The sequence below is a fragment of the Andrena cerasifolii genome, chromosome 13 (genome assembly GCF_050908995.1).
Source record: "Andrena cerasifolii isolate SP2316 chromosome 13, iyAndCera1_principal, whole genome shotgun sequence".
Classification (NCBI taxonomy): domain Eukaryota; kingdom Metazoa; phylum Arthropoda; class Insecta; order Hymenoptera; family Andrenidae; genus Andrena; species Andrena cerasifolii.
The window spans coordinates 10,319,020-10,338,493 of record NC_135130.1 but is presented as its reverse complement, the minus strand read 5'-3'; the positions used below and the strand labels follow the sequence as shown (position 1 = coordinate 10,338,493).

The 19,474-nt window shown below is 41.9% G+C and overlaps 7 protein-coding genes across 10 annotated transcripts; 3 read left to right on the top strand and 4 right to left on the bottom strand.

Moving 5' to 3' along the window:
* Window positions 1-705: 705 nt before the first annotated feature.
* Window positions 706-4,065, bottom strand: Abi (tyrosine kinase Abl). The gene is made up of 5 exons (XM_076825897.1): window positions 3,926-4,065; window positions 2,798-3,436; window positions 2,401-2,727; window positions 2,079-2,336; window positions 706-2,001 (listed from the first exon to the last, which is right to left on the bottom strand). Exons 1-5 carry the CDS (start codon window positions 3,936-3,938, stop codon window positions 1,838-1,840), a joined length of 1,401 nt encoding a protein of 466 aa, XP_076682012.1. The 5' UTR covers window positions 3,939-4,065; the 3' UTR covers window positions 706-1,837.
* A 673-nt stretch (window positions 4,066-4,738) lies between these two features.
* On the top strand, window positions 4,739-6,517 carry LOC143376067 (TELO2-interacting protein 2). Its single transcript, XM_076825898.1, has 5 exons — window positions 4,739-5,275; window positions 5,338-5,466; window positions 5,535-5,696; window positions 5,767-5,973; window positions 6,043-6,517. The coding sequence occupies exons 1-5, from the start codon at window positions 4,739-4,741 to the stop codon at window positions 6,310-6,312; spliced, it is 1,305 nt and encodes a 434-aa protein (XP_076682013.1). The 3' UTR covers window positions 6,313-6,517.
* An 889-nt stretch (window positions 6,518-7,406) lies between these two features.
* Cyp304a1 (Probable cytochrome P450 304a1) lies at window positions 7,407-10,482 on the top strand. Its single transcript, XM_076825090.1, has 7 exons — window positions 7,407-7,588; window positions 7,750-8,001; window positions 8,087-8,259; window positions 8,342-8,611; window positions 8,690-8,979; window positions 9,061-9,317; window positions 9,452-10,482. Exons 1-7 carry the CDS (start codon window positions 7,498-7,500, stop codon window positions 9,631-9,633), a joined length of 1,515 nt encoding a protein of 504 aa, XP_076681205.1. The 5' UTR covers window positions 7,407-7,497; the 3' UTR covers window positions 9,634-10,482.
* A 535-nt stretch (window positions 10,483-11,017) lies between these two features.
* Window positions 11,018-12,589, bottom strand: Twr (signal peptidase complex catalytic subunit SEC11 homolog C twr). Its single transcript, XM_076825091.1, has 4 exons — window positions 12,373-12,589; window positions 12,154-12,263; window positions 11,674-11,823; window positions 11,018-11,588 (listed from the first exon to the last, which is right to left on the bottom strand). The coding sequence occupies exons 1-4, from the start codon at window positions 12,418-12,420 to the stop codon at window positions 11,354-11,356; spliced, it is 543 nt and encodes a 180-aa protein (XP_076681206.1). The 5' UTR covers window positions 12,421-12,589; the 3' UTR covers window positions 11,018-11,353.
* Window positions 12,590-13,036: 447 nt separating this feature from the next.
* On the bottom strand, window positions 13,037-15,688 carry LOC143375658 (uncharacterized). 4 transcript variants are annotated; one of them, XM_076825009.1, is made up of 4 exons: window positions 15,275-15,688; window positions 14,297-14,572; window positions 14,023-14,237; window positions 13,037-13,613 (listed from the first exon to the last, which is right to left on the bottom strand). In XM_076825009.1, exons 2-4 carry the CDS (start codon window positions 14,521-14,523, stop codon window positions 13,156-13,158), a joined length of 900 nt encoding a protein of 299 aa, XP_076681124.1. In that variant the 5' UTR covers window positions 14,524-14,572; window positions 15,275-15,688; the 3' UTR covers window positions 13,037-13,155. The 4 variants fall into 4 exon arrangements, with proteins under 4 accessions (XP_076681124.1, XP_076681126.1, XP_076681123.1 ...); XM_076825011.1 differs by lacking the exon at window positions 15,275-15,688 and adding an exon at window positions 14,655-14,790 and having other exon boundaries at window positions 14,023-14,225; XM_076825008.1 differs by lacking the exon at window positions 15,275-15,688 and adding an exon at window positions 14,655-14,789.
* Window positions 15,032-17,110, top strand: LOC143375659 (ELMO domain-containing protein 2). The gene is made up of 2 exons (XM_076825012.1): window positions 15,032-15,166; window positions 15,720-17,110. The coding sequence occupies exons 1-2, from the start codon at window positions 15,120-15,122 to the stop codon at window positions 16,615-16,617; spliced, it is 945 nt and encodes a 314-aa protein (XP_076681127.1). The 5' UTR covers window positions 15,032-15,119; the 3' UTR covers window positions 16,618-17,110.
* Window positions 17,111-17,443: 333 nt separating this feature from the next.
* Window positions 17,444-19,366, bottom strand: LOC143375660 (uncharacterized). Its single transcript, XM_076825013.1, has 6 exons — window positions 19,108-19,366; window positions 18,840-19,025; window positions 18,627-18,765; window positions 18,392-18,553; window positions 18,184-18,309; window positions 17,444-18,113 (listed from the first exon to the last, which is right to left on the bottom strand). Exons 1-6 carry the CDS (start codon window positions 19,259-19,261, stop codon window positions 17,966-17,968), a joined length of 915 nt encoding a protein of 304 aa, XP_076681128.1. The 5' UTR covers window positions 19,262-19,366; the 3' UTR covers window positions 17,444-17,965.
* Between the last annotated feature and the right edge of the window lie 108 nt (window positions 19,367-19,474).

Below are 19,474 nucleotides of genomic sequence, written 5' to 3'. Positions count from 1 at the left end.
CGCAGCGAGAATTTGCGTAGTTAACGGTACAAAACTGGATCCCGGGGGTGTCATTACTGGATTTAAAAGAGGGACGTTTGTAGTTGGTCCAGGCGCAATGCTCCTTGTACGTATGTACAAGCAGAAAAGTCTGCACGGTGTGCGTCGGGAAATAATTTGACCGAGCATTGAATCGGGCTACAGAAAAATCTCGCACGAGGAAAAGCATTTCGAAACGCTCTTGAAGAGGATCGTTAAATTTTGGAGAGGAAACAGGCGAGTTTGGACTGGACATGTTAAAAGTGAGTTGTAGAGATACTTGGACTTTAACTAATGATACGCACCATTTTGCTGCAGATCGATTCTATGCAAGCCCCGCGAGAAATGCATGCAAACCAAAAACACGAATGGCACGAAGATGACAAAAGCATTCCAATTTCGTGACCGGGCTCGTTCAAAGTTGATTTCCCCCAATTTAGGATAAACGAGAGTTGGTTAATTTCAACGGGGAATCACGGGTTCGCGTTTCACGTGAGTCACGATTTTGCGTGCAGTCGCAAATTAGAAACAAAAGCGTCTCCTGTTTCACTGATTACCATGTGACCTCCCTGTTAGTTATTTCTAGGGGAAACAATTGGATTGTTAGTGGTACCATAAATTGTGAGCATGCTGGAGCCAATTGGGAAATGTATCAGGAATATTATGATAAATGGGGATTGCACCAAATTGTATTACAATTGTTTTTATTCAACCATAAATACAATCCGATTCGTACATTCGCTTATGCCCTCTATTAGTAAATAAACACACTCCATTCAAAATCAGACCTCCCAATTGTTCCATTCGCTTTCCTTTTATTCACAAATCCTGCGCCGCGGGCAATTTCATAGTACGTACGCACACCTCGCGGGAAACGAGACTTTTATTGTCTATACAAGCATTTCAGAGCGTATAAAGGGAAATTTAAAGTGCATCAAGGGGGAAATGGAGACACAACTGCGCGCATTAGCTGGCCAATTACACGGTACTTATATCTGCCCTTAATAGCACACTAATGACTTAATTAGTACCGCACAATTTGCGAATATTATGCGGACTGTTCCCTTAGCTCTGCACGACTAAGCACCGCAAAATCTAGTTGAATGAAATCATTGCAGGCCTAAATGATACACGCGTCAATTGACCATGTTACGAGTGCACTACCAGCTGGTATGTCGAGAAAAATGGTGAAATAATCTTTTAATTAGAAGAACTAGCTATCCGACTACCTTATTCCGTGAGAAATAACTTCGTACTAAACTCATTACCCTGCACATCTCGAACAGACCGCGTGCGAGGTTCCCCGGTAGCGGTTTATACCACAAAATTATCGTGAATGTAATGCGATAATAGGACGTTTGGTATTTTGATTACTCATTAGCCTATCCCTAAAGTTACGGCTAAGATACATTCGTACAATTACCTGCTAATGTATTGCATATTTAGAATAACAATTACATGTTCCTATCTGTATATGTTTATATATAAATACCGATCCATTGAGAGTCGAGGTAAAATAACATTCACCCAAGGAAATACTGTTTACCAAAAAATACACTTTCTTATGCCAATATAAAGATTGGTTAGTTTGATTTTTCTTTTAGAAAACTCGCATGATATTTGAGGTTTTTAGGAAGAGTCTGTAATTGGTTTTACTGTGTCGTGTACCGTATTGTGTCGCACCGCTCCGTATCATTCTATCGATCTACCTTAATGCTACTTATTAATGTTAAATAAGATATTAAAATCGGTGATTCAGGTGCGCCCCTTAATTTACAGTCTTTGTTTGATATATGTAAATGCAGTATCGGGGAGCTTGTTAGACGCAAGGTTCCACGTAGTTCCCAGGGAACAGACCCGTTATGCCATCCATGACTCCCTCCCACCACCCATCGTCATTCTTTTTCAACACATAAATTACAGAACTCTCCTGGAAACTCAATTCATCCTCCTTGTCAGCGTAATAATCGTAAATTGCGACCACTACAAGAGTAATACTCCATTATCTTATGGCCCCGCCTAGGAATTCTACTACTTAAAAAATAAATGTTGCGACATACCCTTCTCGATGTAATTCTTTGGCACCCATCCAGGCAAATCCTCCTCGTCCGGCACGATAGGCATAATAGCACCACTGGAAGGTGTAGGCCTACCGAATTGTGGGTGTTCATCCTGTTCCGGCGGTGGCGGCGGCGGCAACGGCGGGCTGCTCGCACCGCTACTTCGGCTAATCTGATGCGAGAGTCTATGTGGTAAAGTGTGGTGGCCAGTGTAATCTGCCATATCGCCCGTGATACCAACCAGTGGAGAAGGTGGTGCTGGAACCAGGCATTAAACAATGTTATCCCTCGCTTGGACAGCAAATGAATAATTAATACTTACGGGGCATGCTATTAAGTTGTTCCTGAGCGTATCCTGCCGTCACACTGGGCGGCGCAGGTGGTGGCGTTTGAGGATGACTTTGCAACGGGTGAACCGTTCCTATTTGAGGTGGCGAAGTATGCTGAGACATAGTGTTCGAGTGGGTGTTGTGATTCGCATTGTGACCCGCGTGCGTTGTATGCGCGTGCAAAGGCAGGGTACTGTAGCCAGGGCCACGCTCCCTTCGTGGGTGCCCCAATGGATAATTCGGAGCGTAGTGACTAGGAACCTGAGGTGGAGCAACTGCGGGTGGTGTTCTGTACTCCCGTGATCCTTTGCTCAATGTTCCTGCATGAAACAGACTGATGTTAGATTAATTATATACAAAGCAGAAGTATACATTTACTTTCTTACGCACCGGTCCTTACTGACTGAGGGGGAGTAGGCGGCTTCGTCGTTGGAGCCGGGCCTACCATAGCGGCGCCTAATCCCGAGCCAGTGGATGCGGCGCCTAAGCTTTGAACGCTACCCTGACTACCTCCGCGTTGTTTACTCCTCGGAGTACCGCTGCTACGCACTCCATGACCAATATCGTCCAACATCGTATAATCGATGCTTTTCCTCACATATTTAATCGGCTTCTCGGGATTCGCCGGTGCGATGATTTTGTACTGACGTACAGTGATCTTGTTGGCTGTGAGAACGCCGATTTCTCTCCTGGCTACTTTCTCTTTGTGTATCATGATTGTCTGAGCAATATGATTCATTTGGCTTTCCATCTCAGCCAGCTGGGACGTTTGCAAGTCCAGCAGTTGTAAGAAATTATAGGCAAGAGTATTTATTTGATAAGCGACACTGGCCAGCGACTGGGTTGTAAAGTTCTTTGTCTCTTCCAAGGCTATTCTTTTGTTCTCTGCTTGGAAGTAGTTCGCCTCGCAATAATCAGCGACCCGTTCGAGGTTTATGTGATTATCGGCCAGGTTGTTTCGCCCCTCAGGAATTTCCTGACCAAGAAATGCAGCTAATTCTGCCATGACTTCAGAATCACTGCCTACTCCTAACGTGGCACAAGAACAAGATCCTTAAGAGAACCAGGGTTAAAAGGAGTGAGATTCATGGAAACACGACGGGGCTATGATTTAGAAGAACGGAGTTAATCACCAATTTAGATGACTTTTCCATAGAAATTACACGATCATTACACTCGTGGGAACGTCATTATTTGCACCGTATTTAACGATTTCTATCGTGACCCATAAAATTCGATGGATTCCGAGGAATGAGGTTATGTAACTCGAAGAAGAGGCTCTGCAAAAACGCTCGGAACGACAAGTGCAAACGTTTTTTAAACGCCTTTTTGCAACCGACTCATTTCACTCAGACGATGAAATAAGAAACTTATGAATGTAATAACCGTTGGAAGGGCGGTGTCTTACATGTAGGAAGCAAGATGGTGGCGAGGCTAAAACGACCGATACTATGTGGTCGAGAATGAAACGTCGACTGACGCGATGAAATAATATGAAAGAATAGAAAATGAGCTAACGGTACTCAGCCATATCGTAACTATATACCAGCTACACCTTCATTAATTCATAATTACCAAGGCTCTTGAAAAGTGACGGAAAGCAACGAGCGACTTACGGTTACGCGACACGACGCTCAATATCAGCGGGCGATATGCAAAGAAATACAGTACTGGACGGTGCTCATCGAAATTTCATCCTGTTCACGCGTAAACGCTCGCGAACTTCGTAATAGGATTGCGACACGGCCGCGACAGCTGTACACCCGCGCGAACAGCGGACGAAGAAGGCATGTTAAACGAAAGAAAGGAAAGGTGCACGTAAATAGGAGAACTAACTCGCGGACGACAATGCGCTGCAGAGAAGGGAAGAATGACAGATACTCCGAGGCCCCGTGAGGATCGTATCGATCACGGTTTCGAGGCATCGACTAACATTGCAAAATACAGCAATTATATCCTGCGAATTTATACAGAGGCGAGCAGGGTGGAAGAATTCTTGATTCTGCATTGTTACACCAAATGTTAACATATTCTGTAAACCAACAAGTCCGAGAGCTTTGTCGAAACGTGTCACATGTTCGAGCGCGTACTACAGCGTTCGATCTATTCCGTTGTTGTTGAAAGCTCGCAAAGTTCATTAAAGGGAGGCCAGAATTGTTTCTTTGACCGGGAGTATCCGAGGAGTAGGCTCGAGGTGTTCTTCTCGGCGACTCAAAAAATGACAGTTTCGGTGTGCACACGCGAATGTAACGAGTCGTTTCGGAGAAGTTGATTCGCAGGAGAGGCGATCGTTATATCTGGTCGGACTTATTTAGCAGCACGTATTCGAACATGAATGACCTGTTGAAAGAGCTCGAAGCTCTGAAAATCACGGCCGACTTCTCCCAGGAGGGCTTGTGGCCGGCGTGCGTCGATCTCGTTCAGAAGAGCTGCGCTCCTGAGAAAACGATCGGTGCTAATCGACCATGCGAGGAGAAGGATTTCAGGGAATACAGGCAAGTCGTGGACAGAAATCTGCGAAGCATCAGGTCCATGCTCGAGCATATAGTCCGCAGCCGTAACGCCGGGGACGTGCAAATAGATTTGAGCGTCTCCGTAGTCAGGAGCTTTGCCATTAACTTGTTGTCGCTCGTCGGGGAGCACCACGAGAAGAATGTCTGGAACACGATGGAGTCTGTGTGCATTGCCAAAGAATTACTCAGCGGAGTCTTAGAGTTGTATAGATGTCAGACAGTCTCTCAGTTTCTAACGGAGCAGGATAACTTCACCACAGTATTGTTAACGCTAAGACCCAAACTATTGAAAGACACTTGGAAATCTTATCCAGCAGCTGTGGCGTGTTACAAGTGGATGTTGTATCAAATCGAGGTTGGTAGAATGGGTAAAGGTATAATTGCACAGTGTACTGAAATCCATATTTCTCGCCCTAGAAACCAGCTTTGTACCATCACATCGGGGATGTGCTTCCAACAGCTTTGATACTCGTTGACGACTATGTGCCAGATAATGTTGTAATAGGTCTCGAATGTTTGCATCAAATCGTTCAACATTCTCACTTGGTATAAATCAAAACTATGTAGACTATGTAGCATTTAAGCTGGCGGTAACTTATGAATTCGCGTTTTAGAAAAAGGGATTAATCGATACTGGATATGCCAAAGTAATCTTTCATACCTTAGAGCGTCTGACACGTCAGAGAGAAGCCAAATACGTGACACTGGTATATTCGTGTATTACGAGTCTATTAGCTACCATCGAACACTGGGATAAGACGTTAAACGTGTTTGAAGTAAGTTTGCTTAGAGTTAGCGATTGTATCGGTTGAAATATAAATCTTGCAATGGTACGTATTATTACAGTGGACACACCGTGACGATGTTCTAATAGTTCTGTTAGATAATATGGAATTTGAGCAGAACGTGGAACTGCGGTGTGTTTACATGCTAAGCTTGCCTCAACTTTTAACTAACATAGGGTGCGCCAAGTGGTGCGAGAGGCTAACGAGAATACTGTCCGAGTATTGCGAACATCATACGGATCTGAGGACCTTGAAGGCAACGTTAGAGGTAAATGCCTTTGTGCATAATTTTTATCGTGTTCCTCGACTCCTCTGTGCATTAAATATAATTTTCTAGACCGCCAAAACCTTTCTTTTGATGTTTCATCTGCGGGTGGCAGCACACTGTATACCGCTGTACACTGCATTTTTGAAATTACATTTTGACTTATCAGAGACACCCGTGTTCGACAAGGAGATAATACAGAATTTGGAAGACTGCATTTGTTTGTTATATAAACTGTCCCCGAATGTGGGCTGTGCAGTTTTAAACGACGATCGGATGCGGTCGGTGATTAAAAATAGTCTGCAAGTAGTATGCTTAGGCGATACCAAATACTTTGAGTGAATAAACTACGTAAGTCTGTTGTAGAGGCGAACCTAACGAATTACGGGCCACATTATTTAAAAAAAAAAAAGGAAACATTATTTTTTGTAGTTTCTTAGGATATGATACGACAGAATGAAATTGAATAGTACTTAGATATCTTATTTGTGATTTAAAAAATGAATGTATAGTAATTTGTATTGTAAAATAAACGGTTTTGTTAGAACGTTCCTTTGTGATATTACCTACATCCCAAGCGAAGGAGTGAGATAGGGAGAGAAAGAGGGACATGGTGCAGCGAAGTTTGGAACGATAAGATTTTTTGCGTTCATAGTTTATACGCCCAGTGATTCGACTTTGTACAGGAAGATAATGGGAACTATTTATCTGCACAAGAACTCCGGGCGCTTATTTTTTTCCGTTATCATTACAACGAAATATTTGCAGGGTCGGCGGAACAAATCTTCCCTGAGTGTGCAGTTGGGAGAGGAGTACAAATTAAAAGATTAAATTTCAGCAGGCCAAGAAACAGTAGCACGCAAAGAAAAAATAAAAAATGGTAAAATGCCTTCCAAAGGGAAAAAAATGAGGTGAATTCTTACCTAATTGCTTAATATAAGTGATGTCAGTACATAATAAGTGTCACCTCGATCGTTCTTGGTAGATTCTTGAATTCTCTTCCTGCAAATAATATCATATGATGGGGTTTTTATTACGTGTCAAGGGTAATTAAAAGTAGGGCAGTCTCTAGAAACGCATGATCTGCCCTTATTTGTTTATGTTACGAATGACGCGTTCCTAACGCATCGAGACACGTGTGAGCGAGGTGAAGAGTTTATTTTACGAGTATCAATGGGCAGAATGCCTCTGATTTTTTGTATAAGTTTCTATTCAACAGAACAAAAGTAACGGAGCTTAAATTGTAAATTACGTTTCACCCTGTAACTACCCTAGTAGTAGGAGTGTCAGGTTGAAACTTGGCAGAAATAGTTTTCTTTGAGGAACCTATCGATTGCCGTACACCAAGTTCAATTTCGTTTGGGGGCACTTTTCGCTATGCTTACATTCCACACACAGCAGAATCTCAAATGTAGAATACTCCATATATTTTACAAAAGTCACGACGGCCCTGAGCACGCGTTGTAAGGCAACAAGAAGTTAGTATGTAATGCGAAAGGCCAGTATGTGTCCAGAGCTGGTGGCAGAATGTCACCCCTTCTAATTGCAATAATACTTGTAATTATAGGATACAAGATTTACGAATTTATCACTTCGGTGCCACCAAACACCCCGCCCTGTAAGTCTTCTGTTATTTATTTGATTACATCATGCATCATTAACAAACTGTAAATTGTTTTTACTCCCAAGAAATTGCGCGTGATACATGCTCGGTATTTCATATTTCTATTAATTTTTACCGTCGTATTCTCTTGAACTTCTTTCATTTATTGACAACAGGTCTTCCGCGACTACCGATAGTTGGATCTTACTTGCACTTGCTTTGGGGAAATTACCAATTTCCCCATAAAACCGTCCGATACTATGTAGACAAATTGAAATCGAAACTCGTTACTTGCTACCTTGGCGGTATCTTTTGCATCGTCGTGAATGACTATTCGACTATTAAAGAAGTATTCCTGAGGGAGGATTTTGATGGCAGGCCGATCGAGGTTGATGTTGTGAAGGCGAGAGCCTTGGGGAAGAAATTAGGTACTTCTTCGCAACTGAGATTTGCTATTTTCGCGGGAATGTGATAAGGCATCTATGATAGCTAATATTAGATGCGGTGCTTTAGGTATTTTCTTCACCGAGAGCACATTCTGGCACGAACAAAGAAATTTTGCCCTCCGACATATGAGGGACTTTGGCTTCGGCAGGCGACAAGATAAATACGAGAGCCATATGATGGAGGAAATTACTCTGCTGATCGATATGTTGAAGGAGGGTCCCATTAACGACAATGAAAAAGTATTTCTGAATCCAACAGAATTGACATCGAATTAAACAGATCCTAAATTATTACCGCGAATTTGTTGAACGAATTTTCCAGACATTCTTGAAGAAGGGATACGCGTTATTCCCGGACATCCTGTTCCCGTATTCTGGGAACAGTATATGGGACATAATGTTCGGCAACAGATTCGATCGATCGGAGCACGAAAAATTGAGAAACTTTTGCGGAGCTGCTATGTCGTTCCAAAGATCGAACGACACCACCGGTGGGGCCATTTTCCAAAGGGCGTTCCTGAAGTATTTCGGAAATATGTTCAGCTACGCAGGGATTATAAAAGCAAATAACCGTCTGAGGGACTTCGTCGGGGTACGCTCTGATTTACAAAGCCATGCTCTGTGAATCGAAGAGAATCGGCGATGGAACTGTGTATTAAATCTGTTGCAGGAGCATTTAGTGAAACAGAAAGCCACGCATAGCGACGATAGCGATAGAGGACTGACCGACAGATATTTCGAGGAGATGAAGAAGCAGAGCGCAATGACTACTTTTTCGGACGAGCAGCTTCTTATGATACTACTTGATGTTATGTTCCCGGCTATATCAGCGATGCCGAGTGTTGTCGCGCACGCTATCAAATTGGTCATGCACCACCCGGATGTCTTGAAAAGAGTGCAAGGGGAAATAGACACGGTGATTGGAACCGGTAGACACGTTACGTGGGACGACAGGAAAAAGTATTGTTCCATTTTTACGATATTTTCTTTTTTTAAAGATGGGAATATGAACGGTAACGCAATTTGACCATTCTTTTCCAGTTTACCATACACCGAGGCAACGATTCGCGAGGTAATGAGATACCAAACCTTGACACCATTTGGCGTGTTTCATAAAGCGTTAAAGGACACTACTCTCTGTGGCTATACCATTCCTAAAAACACATTCATCATCACGAACTTAGCGGGAATGAACGAAGATCCAGAATTCTGGGGTGATCCTGAGAAATTCCGGCCGGAAAGGTTCCTTCAAGGGAACGGCGAACTGGGCAAAGACATGACGCTCCCTTTTGGTTTGGGTGAGCACACAACTATTGTGTAGGGCAAGTTATGCCGAGTCTAGACAGTAATCAGTAATTGCGCGAGATACGGTGAAAGTTGATAAACTTGGGGAACGAAGGTCGAAGGTAACGCCGCTTTTTTTTATAATCAGGTCATCGTGTCTGCATGGGTGAAACTTTTGCGAGATATAATATATTCTCACTGTTTGCTGGATTGATGCAGAACTTTAATCTCTCGTTCGTGGAGGGTGAACCGACGAGGCTTGAAGACACGTTACCTGGTTTGATCGTCACGCCGAAGGAAACGTGGATTCGAATGGATCCACGCGATTAGTAAGGGCACACAAGATATCCTCTTACTTACGTTTTAGTGCCTGCTAGTCATGGTTGTAAGGACTCTTTGACATAGCAGCTTTGACATATAAGTGATACATAAATCTCTGCAACATAAATATTTTTCTCCTCAAGTGAATCCAGGTCACTTGGGCGTTCTCTTACGCGTGGCGTACATTAAAAATACTTGAAACGCTGCGGAACGATAACTGGTGAATGCGCGGTCTTATGTAAAGATATTGTACGTAAAAAGAAATAATTAAATATTCGCGATAGTGGATGGCTGGAAGCTGTAAATCCAAATAAAATCGACAAATTTTATCAAACACAGAATTATTTGCCAACAGGCTTATCTTTTTGGTGATAATACGAAAATAGTGATAGATCGTTGATTCACACGAAGTTTTCCTCCTTTTTATTAAGACAGTAAGTTCGACAAAAGAAAAGGAGCCTGCAGAAACGCTTAAACAAACTTCTAGGAATAAAGATGATACATTACACGCAATTTATATATTATACATTTATTGTATAATTCGAGACAGTCAGAGACAAGAATTACATTGCGTTGGACTAAACATAGTCAATATGGAAAGGTTTTTGTATGGGCCGCCTAGAAGTATTGTTGCTTATACAATATTTTACTCTAAACCGTTTAGAATATTCTGTGTTTTGGTGAAGAAAAACATTATGTACAGATATTGCCACAGTGGAGGAGATAGGAAAGATACGCTTACTCTTATGTGCAGTAAAAATTAAAACCTTACTCAAGTATATACACTTTACTGTTAATCTTCCCAAAATTTCCCTTGCTCTTCTTATTTTTTGCTTTATACAGAGAGTTTATAGATTTCTATCAAATACTCAATACCTTTGAGAATAATTGGGACTAAAAGCTCAGTCACAATTACAAACCATCAACAATTCTGATAATTTACTTCAAAAATGAAAATCTTAATAATAACGAAAATATTAAATTAATGTTCGTAATAGGTTCAGTTAGATTAGCTCTACGTGCGTGGTAATGTCTACTAAAAATAATTTACCCAGCAACAAAGGAAATTCAAAATCGTTGTCTATATCATTGTTGTGCTGACAAAAGTCATTAATTAGTAGCCGCGACGAATGTAAAGTTTTAAACGTGATTTAGTTACGTCGTTTCGTTACGATTTATTATAAAATTCATATAAAAATAATTTACAAATTTCATCAGTTGTGCATCGTAGTAGCATTCTTACGCGAATGTGATACTAAGTGTGTGTAAACTACTTTTACGTGGAACAGACACTGATCAATGGATATTCATGTAACTTATCGCATTCTAAATAGGAATATAAAGAACCGAGTTAATGAATTTTGGCAAAACAACAACAATATTATCCCAGGAATCAAGTTGTTTGTACGTTTAATGTTACCAGTGATGACAGGGCATTGTCGCGTAATAGAATATAAAAAGTACCGGAGCTTCGCATGCACACCCCAATAGTTTCTTAATGCTATCGTAAGTACACAGATACATTTTCGTGAAATTGTTACATCGTTTGTGTCTTGCGTACAGAAGGTTCCTCGAGTGGTATGAAATCAACGAGACATAAAATCACATTGTACATAGCTCCACACGTGTATTTGAATTATCAATCAGCATTTAATTTTACAATGCGCTCTTTTTTTTTGTAGATGATCGATGACAGTCTATTTCATATAATATCCTATATGAAATACGTTTAGTCCCTGTGCACCAAAACGTATAGTCCCAAGTATACTAATACTGCATATTTAAATTTGGGATATTCGTTCATGAATATAGTGATCATTCCGACGTATGGTAAGAAACCCCTTGCTCTACCAACGACATCTTTATGCGTTAACCACAACTGACCCGGAGCGTATAAACCTCTATCGTCGACAGAATTATTATCACCCTTTGTAAGAAACTTAACAGTATTGTTTTGGTCGCCCCTAGAATGGATTAATTTGCATTCAGTAATTTGGCTTATATCTACGCCGACCTCCCACCAGTCCCATCAGTCCGTTGAATACTTACTTTTCGTGTAGTTTAAGTACTCTGTGTACGATTGGAATATCCCTTCCCTCGACTTTAAAAACAACAATCTCTCCTACCCTGACTTGCTCGTCTTGGTACTTGGTTAAAAATAATAAATCCCCCCTATGAAATGCTGGTTCCATACTACCGCTATAACATGGACGAACAGACCCATAAGAATATCGTAAATACGCAGATTGGTAATTTCGTTCCATAAAGCAGAAAGGAATTCGAACGTCTCGCGAATGTGAGTGAGAAATAATTATTACTGCATTTATGATTCCCGCGTAATTCGCAACGCGTACAAACAACCGCGATGTATTATAATTTGCTTGTGCAAGCATAGTTAACGATACACCGAATATACGATGCGACGCACGAACTTCAGCGGAAACTCGACGACGCTGCGATTCAAACCGTGCACTTATTCGCGCGAAAAATGTGCCAGGGGAGAGCTGATTAGGTTAAGTATTCAAATACCTGAGGACAACCACGATTGGACTTTCGCTGCCTGTTACAACTATCAAGCCTTTCCAGATCATCAAGGCAGACGAAACGATCATACCAAAATTCAGCACTTGATACAGAAACTGTAAAAACAAGACCGGGAATCGTTGTCAGTGATACGACGTTCGATCGACCATATGTGCCCGCTGCCGAGAGCCTACGTGGATTTTCTATTAAAGGATTCGTTTTTACCTGCCGTTTATTCAATCGCCGCAGATCGTCGAATATAGACTGCAACATGGTCACGATCGTTTGCCACCCAAATTACGGTACAATTAACTAAACAAAACGGGATCCAGTTCCGTTTCAACTTGAACACAACCGGCAACGAAACCAGTCAGTCCAGTCAATTGTGTGTGAAGTGTGATGTATCTAGTTGTATATCGCACACAAGGCTTGGACACTCTACCTAAAATCTGTGGCCATTTATAAGCTTCTAACTTTTCCCTCCGAGTGGCGCTGATATCGTTCTTTCCGTCGCTTATCACACACTTTTATGTACAGTCTATGCTCTCGCATGTCACATAACTGACACAACACGCAATGGATAAGGAACGTCGGGACAAATGAAACCAGCGGTACACGTTTCACTGTCATGGAACGAGGAACTTGCTGCGCGTTTGAACTCTACGCTGAACACTTATTTTCACATAAAAATAGTTTATTTTTAATCGTTCGCGGTCGAATACTGTTTCGAATCGTTCTATTTAGGACCGGTACAACGTCCATACAATGGGAATGCGCGGGAAATATTAAAACAACCATATCGGGCACCGAAAAGCTCTGTATGTTTCTATATTATAAACTTTCCGTGACAGGAAGTGGGTTGTTGGTCGGTTTTAAAAGAAATTCAAAATTCGAATGCAAGATTGATACAAATTTTAATCTTGATCGTCGCAATAAACGGCACGAACAAGTCCGTACTAAATGTATAGCAAAAATTTGATATGCCAATGAATCTGGAAATGGGGAAAGTTAGGATTGCCCGTAAAGCCTGTCGTTTTTCCCTAGGTCCTCGTTCTTGAATCTGGCAGCATATATTTCCGGCGCCATATTGACTTCCGCGTCAATTTTCTGGAACATGTAATTATTATGTACGTTGTTCTCGTTGAGGATCGTATGTTTCTGCAAATCGGCACTAAAGTTGCTGCTTTTAATCGAGTCGCCGTGGTTTTCTTCATCGTTGTACCATTGCGATACCATTTCTTTAAGAGGTTGGAGGTAATTCGCGTTCTGTTGAACCTTCTCCAGCTCCTCGTTGCACAGGCGTTCGACTTCCATCAGCTTCTGTTTGTACGCATTGGCGACCAGTTTCCAGCGAGCGTTGTACCGTTTCTCCGCCTGAGTGAAGGAGAACTCGTCCTGATACTTGGCCAGCCTCTTCTCGTATTCGAGTATCGAGAGCTCCGTGAACGTGTCCTCGGAGTTGATATCTAAAACATCCCATTTATGGTAAACTGAACAATCCCCCGGTCGTCTCCGTAATAGGAACTATTTACGCATAGACATATATACGAGGGAAACGTAGGATTGGAGGAGAAAAAACAGAGGTTCGGTACGGGCACATCGGCTAACTTCGGAAGCATTCGGCTCGTGTCGACTAGCTATAAAAAAATTTTAAAAAAAAATTAAAACCGACTTGAAAAAAAATAAAAATGCACTAAAAAGTAAAAATTTTTTTTTTCCTTATTTACTCTATGACTCTCAATTTCTTTAAGTTGGCGACGGGTATATATATATATATATATGTCTATGCATTTACACGCTAAGATCGCTCCTGTAGTATATCAGTTCTGTGCATTCGAACCACGCAGTAAAATTGCACGAACATTCGCGAATTACCCAAATTATTCGACAGCGGCCCTTCCGCTGCGTAGGCCGCTGCAGCTGCACGGGCAGCTGCTGTTGCTTCCTCCAAAGCCATCGCGTCGTCTTTTTCGCGCATAAGTTGCAACTCTTCTCTCTCTCTCCTCCACAAAGCTACTTCCGTCCTCAACTCGTCTTTCAGGCTTATCAGCACCGCGCGGAGCGACTGTATGCGTTCCCTAAGAAAACAACTGGAAATCATGCAGTTTACTTAGATTTTTTATAATTTGCTGTCTACTCTTTTAAATACTTCAAATCTCTGTCCTCTTGGTCGTGTTGTAACGACCGAGGGCCCTCTACGATCGTGGATGAGTCTTCCGGTTGTTCGAGGACAGCCGAAAGCTTCTCCGAGTCGTCTTGCTCCGACGCAGGGTCGAAGTTTGGCAGTATACTTCGAAGATCTAACGCTAAGTCAGGATTTGTTTTAGCCTGCTCTCCGCTCTCATCATCCGACAGTTGTTTGCACAGATTCTCCATGTTCTGAAAGCTTTCACTGTTGCTCGAGCTGTCCGTCGGAGTGTCCGACCTGAACACACGTTCGGTCTCCATTCATAAAGTGTCCTTTCTTTTTACTGCGTCGGTTTCAATTAACTGTTATTCTTTTGTACCGGTGAAAAAGGAATGATGAGTTTTGACGTTTCGGGATTGAACTGACTGAAGTTGCTTCGGTTCTGTTTCACTTACTAATTTTATTCAAAAGACTTCATAAATAAATTCATGATCTTTATCGGTTTACTATACCGGGCGTCGCAAAGAAAGGGCGCGACTCGGGTACTTTCAAAACGAATTTTCCCATAAACGAAGGCTAGTAAGGAAAAATGTTATTCCATATTCTTTATTCTTCTTTCCGGGAAAAAATGTCCTTTCTTCACATTCCTAATTATTCTGCGCACACGTCGCAGCAGGTTAACGTAAAATAATCAAATGAACCTGAGCTTGTAAACATTACACCTTGCCAAGGGCAAATGCTCAAGGTGGATGGAAAATTAGCGTAATAATTATCTTACTCGGACGATAGAAACATTTGAAACTTTCCATACATTTCATAGCCGTTTATTCCACATTTTTCTTTCATGTACGGCCCGGATAGCAAATTGACTAAGTCGACTGTGCAAAGCAGGTATGTGCGGTAGATCGAATGAAATTTGGTACAGGATGATGGTATAGTTGGTGACCTCTTCTACTCATCTGTAGCGCGTTAGTTTAGCGGGTTATTATTGATCTTTACCCTTTGAGAGTAAAGGTTTGAGGAAAATCGATGATTTCTCGGTAGCGTTACGTAGAAACCGACAGTTTTGTAGTTTCCCTTGCCTACAAAGTACAGCTCCGTAGATAGAGTCGCTCTTCATTCAACAAAGTCGGAACTTCTATCATGTGTGTTAGTTACAATGGCACAGGTTATGTGCACTGCCCTCCGATCTTAACGGTGTATGACAAGACGACGCCGTCTTTGTCAGAATATCTATCAAAGTGTCCAGTTTCGCGTTCGTGGATCTGATTGTTTCTGAAAACACCGATGGGAACAACCCGGTTTTGAAAGATGATGACAGGAAGAGGTTTATCATAACTCGGTTATAATAGAGGGATTTACGAGGAATTTCCTTGTACCACGATTCGTAATTGACAGAAAATATGTTTCTGTATCTATGGTCAGTAGTGTGCTGGTATTTCAGACCTATTATAAAATGGTTGTTACGCCACACAACGCAAATGTGCCAGCTGCAGAGAATTTGCTATGGGGAACTATCCGGAGCACCGAGGACCATAGCTGTAGAAGAATCTCTTAATCAGTCAAGAGACGCTAATATTAAAACCCTCGTGACCCACCTGAACGATCTAGCGGATCAACGTGGGATCACGACTAAGACGGAGCGCAGGATCTTAGAGGAAGCTATTAGAACAGTGTTGGTGACCAAGAAAATAAATCCAATCGCGCATCCCGACTTTGCCAAGTCGTTCGGTAAATGCGTAGAATTAATTTGGGGCTACAGGCAACTCTGCGTCGAGTGCGAAGAGCTTAGAAAGATGCCTTACGACGCTGAGAATCCGCAGCACGAATTATTGTTGCTGCAGCTGTGGAATTCACTGATGCCTTACGAGCCTTTAGACGCTAGAGTTACAAAGCAATGGCAGGAGATAGGCTTTCAGGGAGACGATCCGAAGACGGACTTTCGCGGAATGGGAATTTTGGGATTAGAGAATCTCGTTTATTTTGCTCAAGAATATCCCAGTGCCGCGACGCACGTACTGTCGCATTCTACGCACCCGCGTTACGGTTATGCGTTCGCCATAGTTGGTATAAACTTAACGAGCATGGCTCTACGTTTATTGAAAGATGGAACAGCTAAGACTCATATTTATAATTCCTCTAAAACCTTGCCAACGATTCGTGCCTTTCATCACTTCTATTGTTATCTGTTCTACGAATTTGATGGGTTCTGGATCGATTCGAAACCGAGTAACATGATGGAGTTCTCGTCCATCCAAGAGAAATTCGAGAACAGTATCAGAATGGCATTGGCTGACCCATCCACGGTCTTTAGGATAAATATATCAGTCGATAACGTTTAACGTAGATGCAAAATTTTCCGTTGATAAGACCAAAAATAATCACACAGGGAATAAATGTAACTTTTAAAATGTTAATGCACAAAGCTGATTTCTGTAATGTATGTACTGCACAAAGTGTCTTGTGGGCAAGCATAGTATTATTGTGATTATAAAGGATGTAAGAAATGGAAAACTATTGTCTTGGAATCATTATGTTACGGAAAGCTACAAAGAGCTTGATGCATTTCATATTACAGTTCCACTTTATTTTTCTACTGGCTTATCGATAAAAAACGATAGAAGATGCGTTGTGCATGGTACCTAACGAATGCGCAAGTATTTATATTCAAACATATTCGTTTCTTTAATACGTGTAAGTTAAAGTACAACTTATGTCCAAGTAAATACATTGCTTTAGGTTCGCTTGTATTTAATTGACAAATAAATGGGTATAAATCTGGGCGAATTCCACATTCGCCCAAATCGCACGCAACGCCCGTGGTTCACATTTCAAAATTCTGTGAAATCTATGAAAGACCCATTATCGAGAAATACAGGTTTTTAACTATAAATTGCGACTCGAGAACAGGAACATATCGTTTATGATATCCATTTTATTACAAGAACGGAACATTCCTACGGTCGTGGGCGATTTGGGCGTAAGTGGAATTCGCCCTGTGAAGCACCTAACCCTTTGCGGTTCGCGTGATTCGCGCGTCGGACCACCAGCAGGTACGTTTAAGTACCTCGGAGGCACACAAGCACCGCAATAAGGTTAATTTAATTACCCTAAGTAGACATTTCTCGTTAGAAAAAGATATTATGTATGGTAAAGATTGTGACATCGTTTAACAGCAACGCCGATCCACGAGTTATTTATTTCAAAATGTAGGAAACATTTCTGTTAAAATATTAGCTCTGTCGCGACTATCGTACATATTATTTTATAAGAAATAAAAAAAAAAACAATTCCTCGAAATATAATGTACACCCATTCACATCCTTTCTAAGCATGTATATTATGAGCACTGAATGCGTTTGTGAAACGATAGAAGCCTATGTCTACGGGCGGTATTCTCAGTCGTTGCGTATTCTTAAGATCGCCTTGAGCATGCGGCATCCTCTATTAGTCGATCTTATGAATAAGCAACGACTGAGGATACCGCCCAACATCGAGTATTTCGGGAGATAAATGATTCCGTGCAACGGAATCGAGATCATAATTGAAATGCGGCTCGTCAAATATGGAATGGGGAAGTAATTTTATTTAAAATGGAATTCATTCGTCTGAATTGTGCTTCTGTACAGTATAATAAACAAATAGATTAGCACCAGTACCCATAACATATTTCTTTGGCGCGTAACACAATTAGTCTTTCTTCTGAGACACCTCAGTCTTACGCCTGAATTTAGAAGCCACAGAAATTATGATAAATACACCGATGGAGATACTGCCAAGCTTCATGATCCATGGATTCTCACGGAGGACGTTTACAATCATTTGTACAAAATCATCGCTGGAAGGAGAAAGGTCAGCTTTTATAACGAAGAGCGCTGCGAGGCAGATAAAAGTGTGAGCACACTTACAATGGACTCTGTGGTACAGGAACAGGTTCGGCACGGACGTTTTTGTACCAGTATGTCGCGAACAACACAAAAGAGTTAATATCGTATTTTGGAATCTGGTAACGATACATTTTCCCGAGTCTGAAGCTAGAAGTACAATACAGAGCGTGCAGCATCATTCGTTTATAATTACGATCACAGTTATTTCTATTCGAGTTACCGTACTTACAATATAAACTCGGGAGCTTGGTAGACATTAAATCTCCTGGCTGTGGACGCTCCAGTCGTGTATTTATCGATACGAGCCACGTTGACCCTTTGCTTAAGCTTTGCACCTACAGCCTCCCATCTCGCGATCATTCTAACACACTCCACGCAGTCCGAGCCGTAGCTATATTCGCAGGAATGTGATTGAAACGTTCGCAAGTTGAGACACCTTGAAGTTAAAGCGAAAAGATACTTACAACATGACAAACCAGTCTCCAGTCGTGGCCCCGCTACTAGCCTGAGTTAAATGTTCGAATGTATCATCCGTTAGTTCCTTCACCGTAGGTTCTCTGTTTTCAGTGAACATAGTCAAGATCTCCTCGTCGTTTACTGGCCCTTTAAAAGGAATAGGGTGTAATTAGCTTAGGATCCAATAGAAAGAAATTCCACTGCGATAACTATGTGCGTACCATCGTACAATAAAGGCATCCCATGCCTGAAGAACACAAGGGCCGGTTCTTTGTCCATGTTATAAAGCCGGAGTAATTGACTGTCTACAGCTTTGATGACCCAGGAGGATAGGGAGTCCACCAGGTCTTCTCTCAAATGTATCAGTACATTTTCATAATTATCACACGCCTCGCAATCCTTCCTGGCTGCAAACATTCCGCGTACATTGAGATCAGTAAACTATCAACGTATACATGCTGTGACTTACGCCGACGTGTCGGGACTTACTGAACAGCACGACCACATGTTTCTCGGTTTTTATGAGATTAATGAGCTCCTCGTCGCTCACCGTCTCGAGGCTGGCAGATCGAACACCGGCGAAGCTACATATAGCCAGGAGGAATATTATCCGTAACATTTCCCGTCGATTGGGACCAACCATATTGTGCTAAATATTTTCTTCGGCAACCGTGGTCACACGTCAAAGAGGTTGACATCCCTGTTTCTACTTCATCTCAGCCAGCCGATCTCAGGTTCTACTGGATCCGGCTGGAATCCCAGCACTCCTGGTGGTTTCTTCCGGCAGTTCACTGTTTTACTATCCGAGGCTTCACCGCGGCTTTTAAAAATTCGCCCAGCTAAAAATGTAAACGGC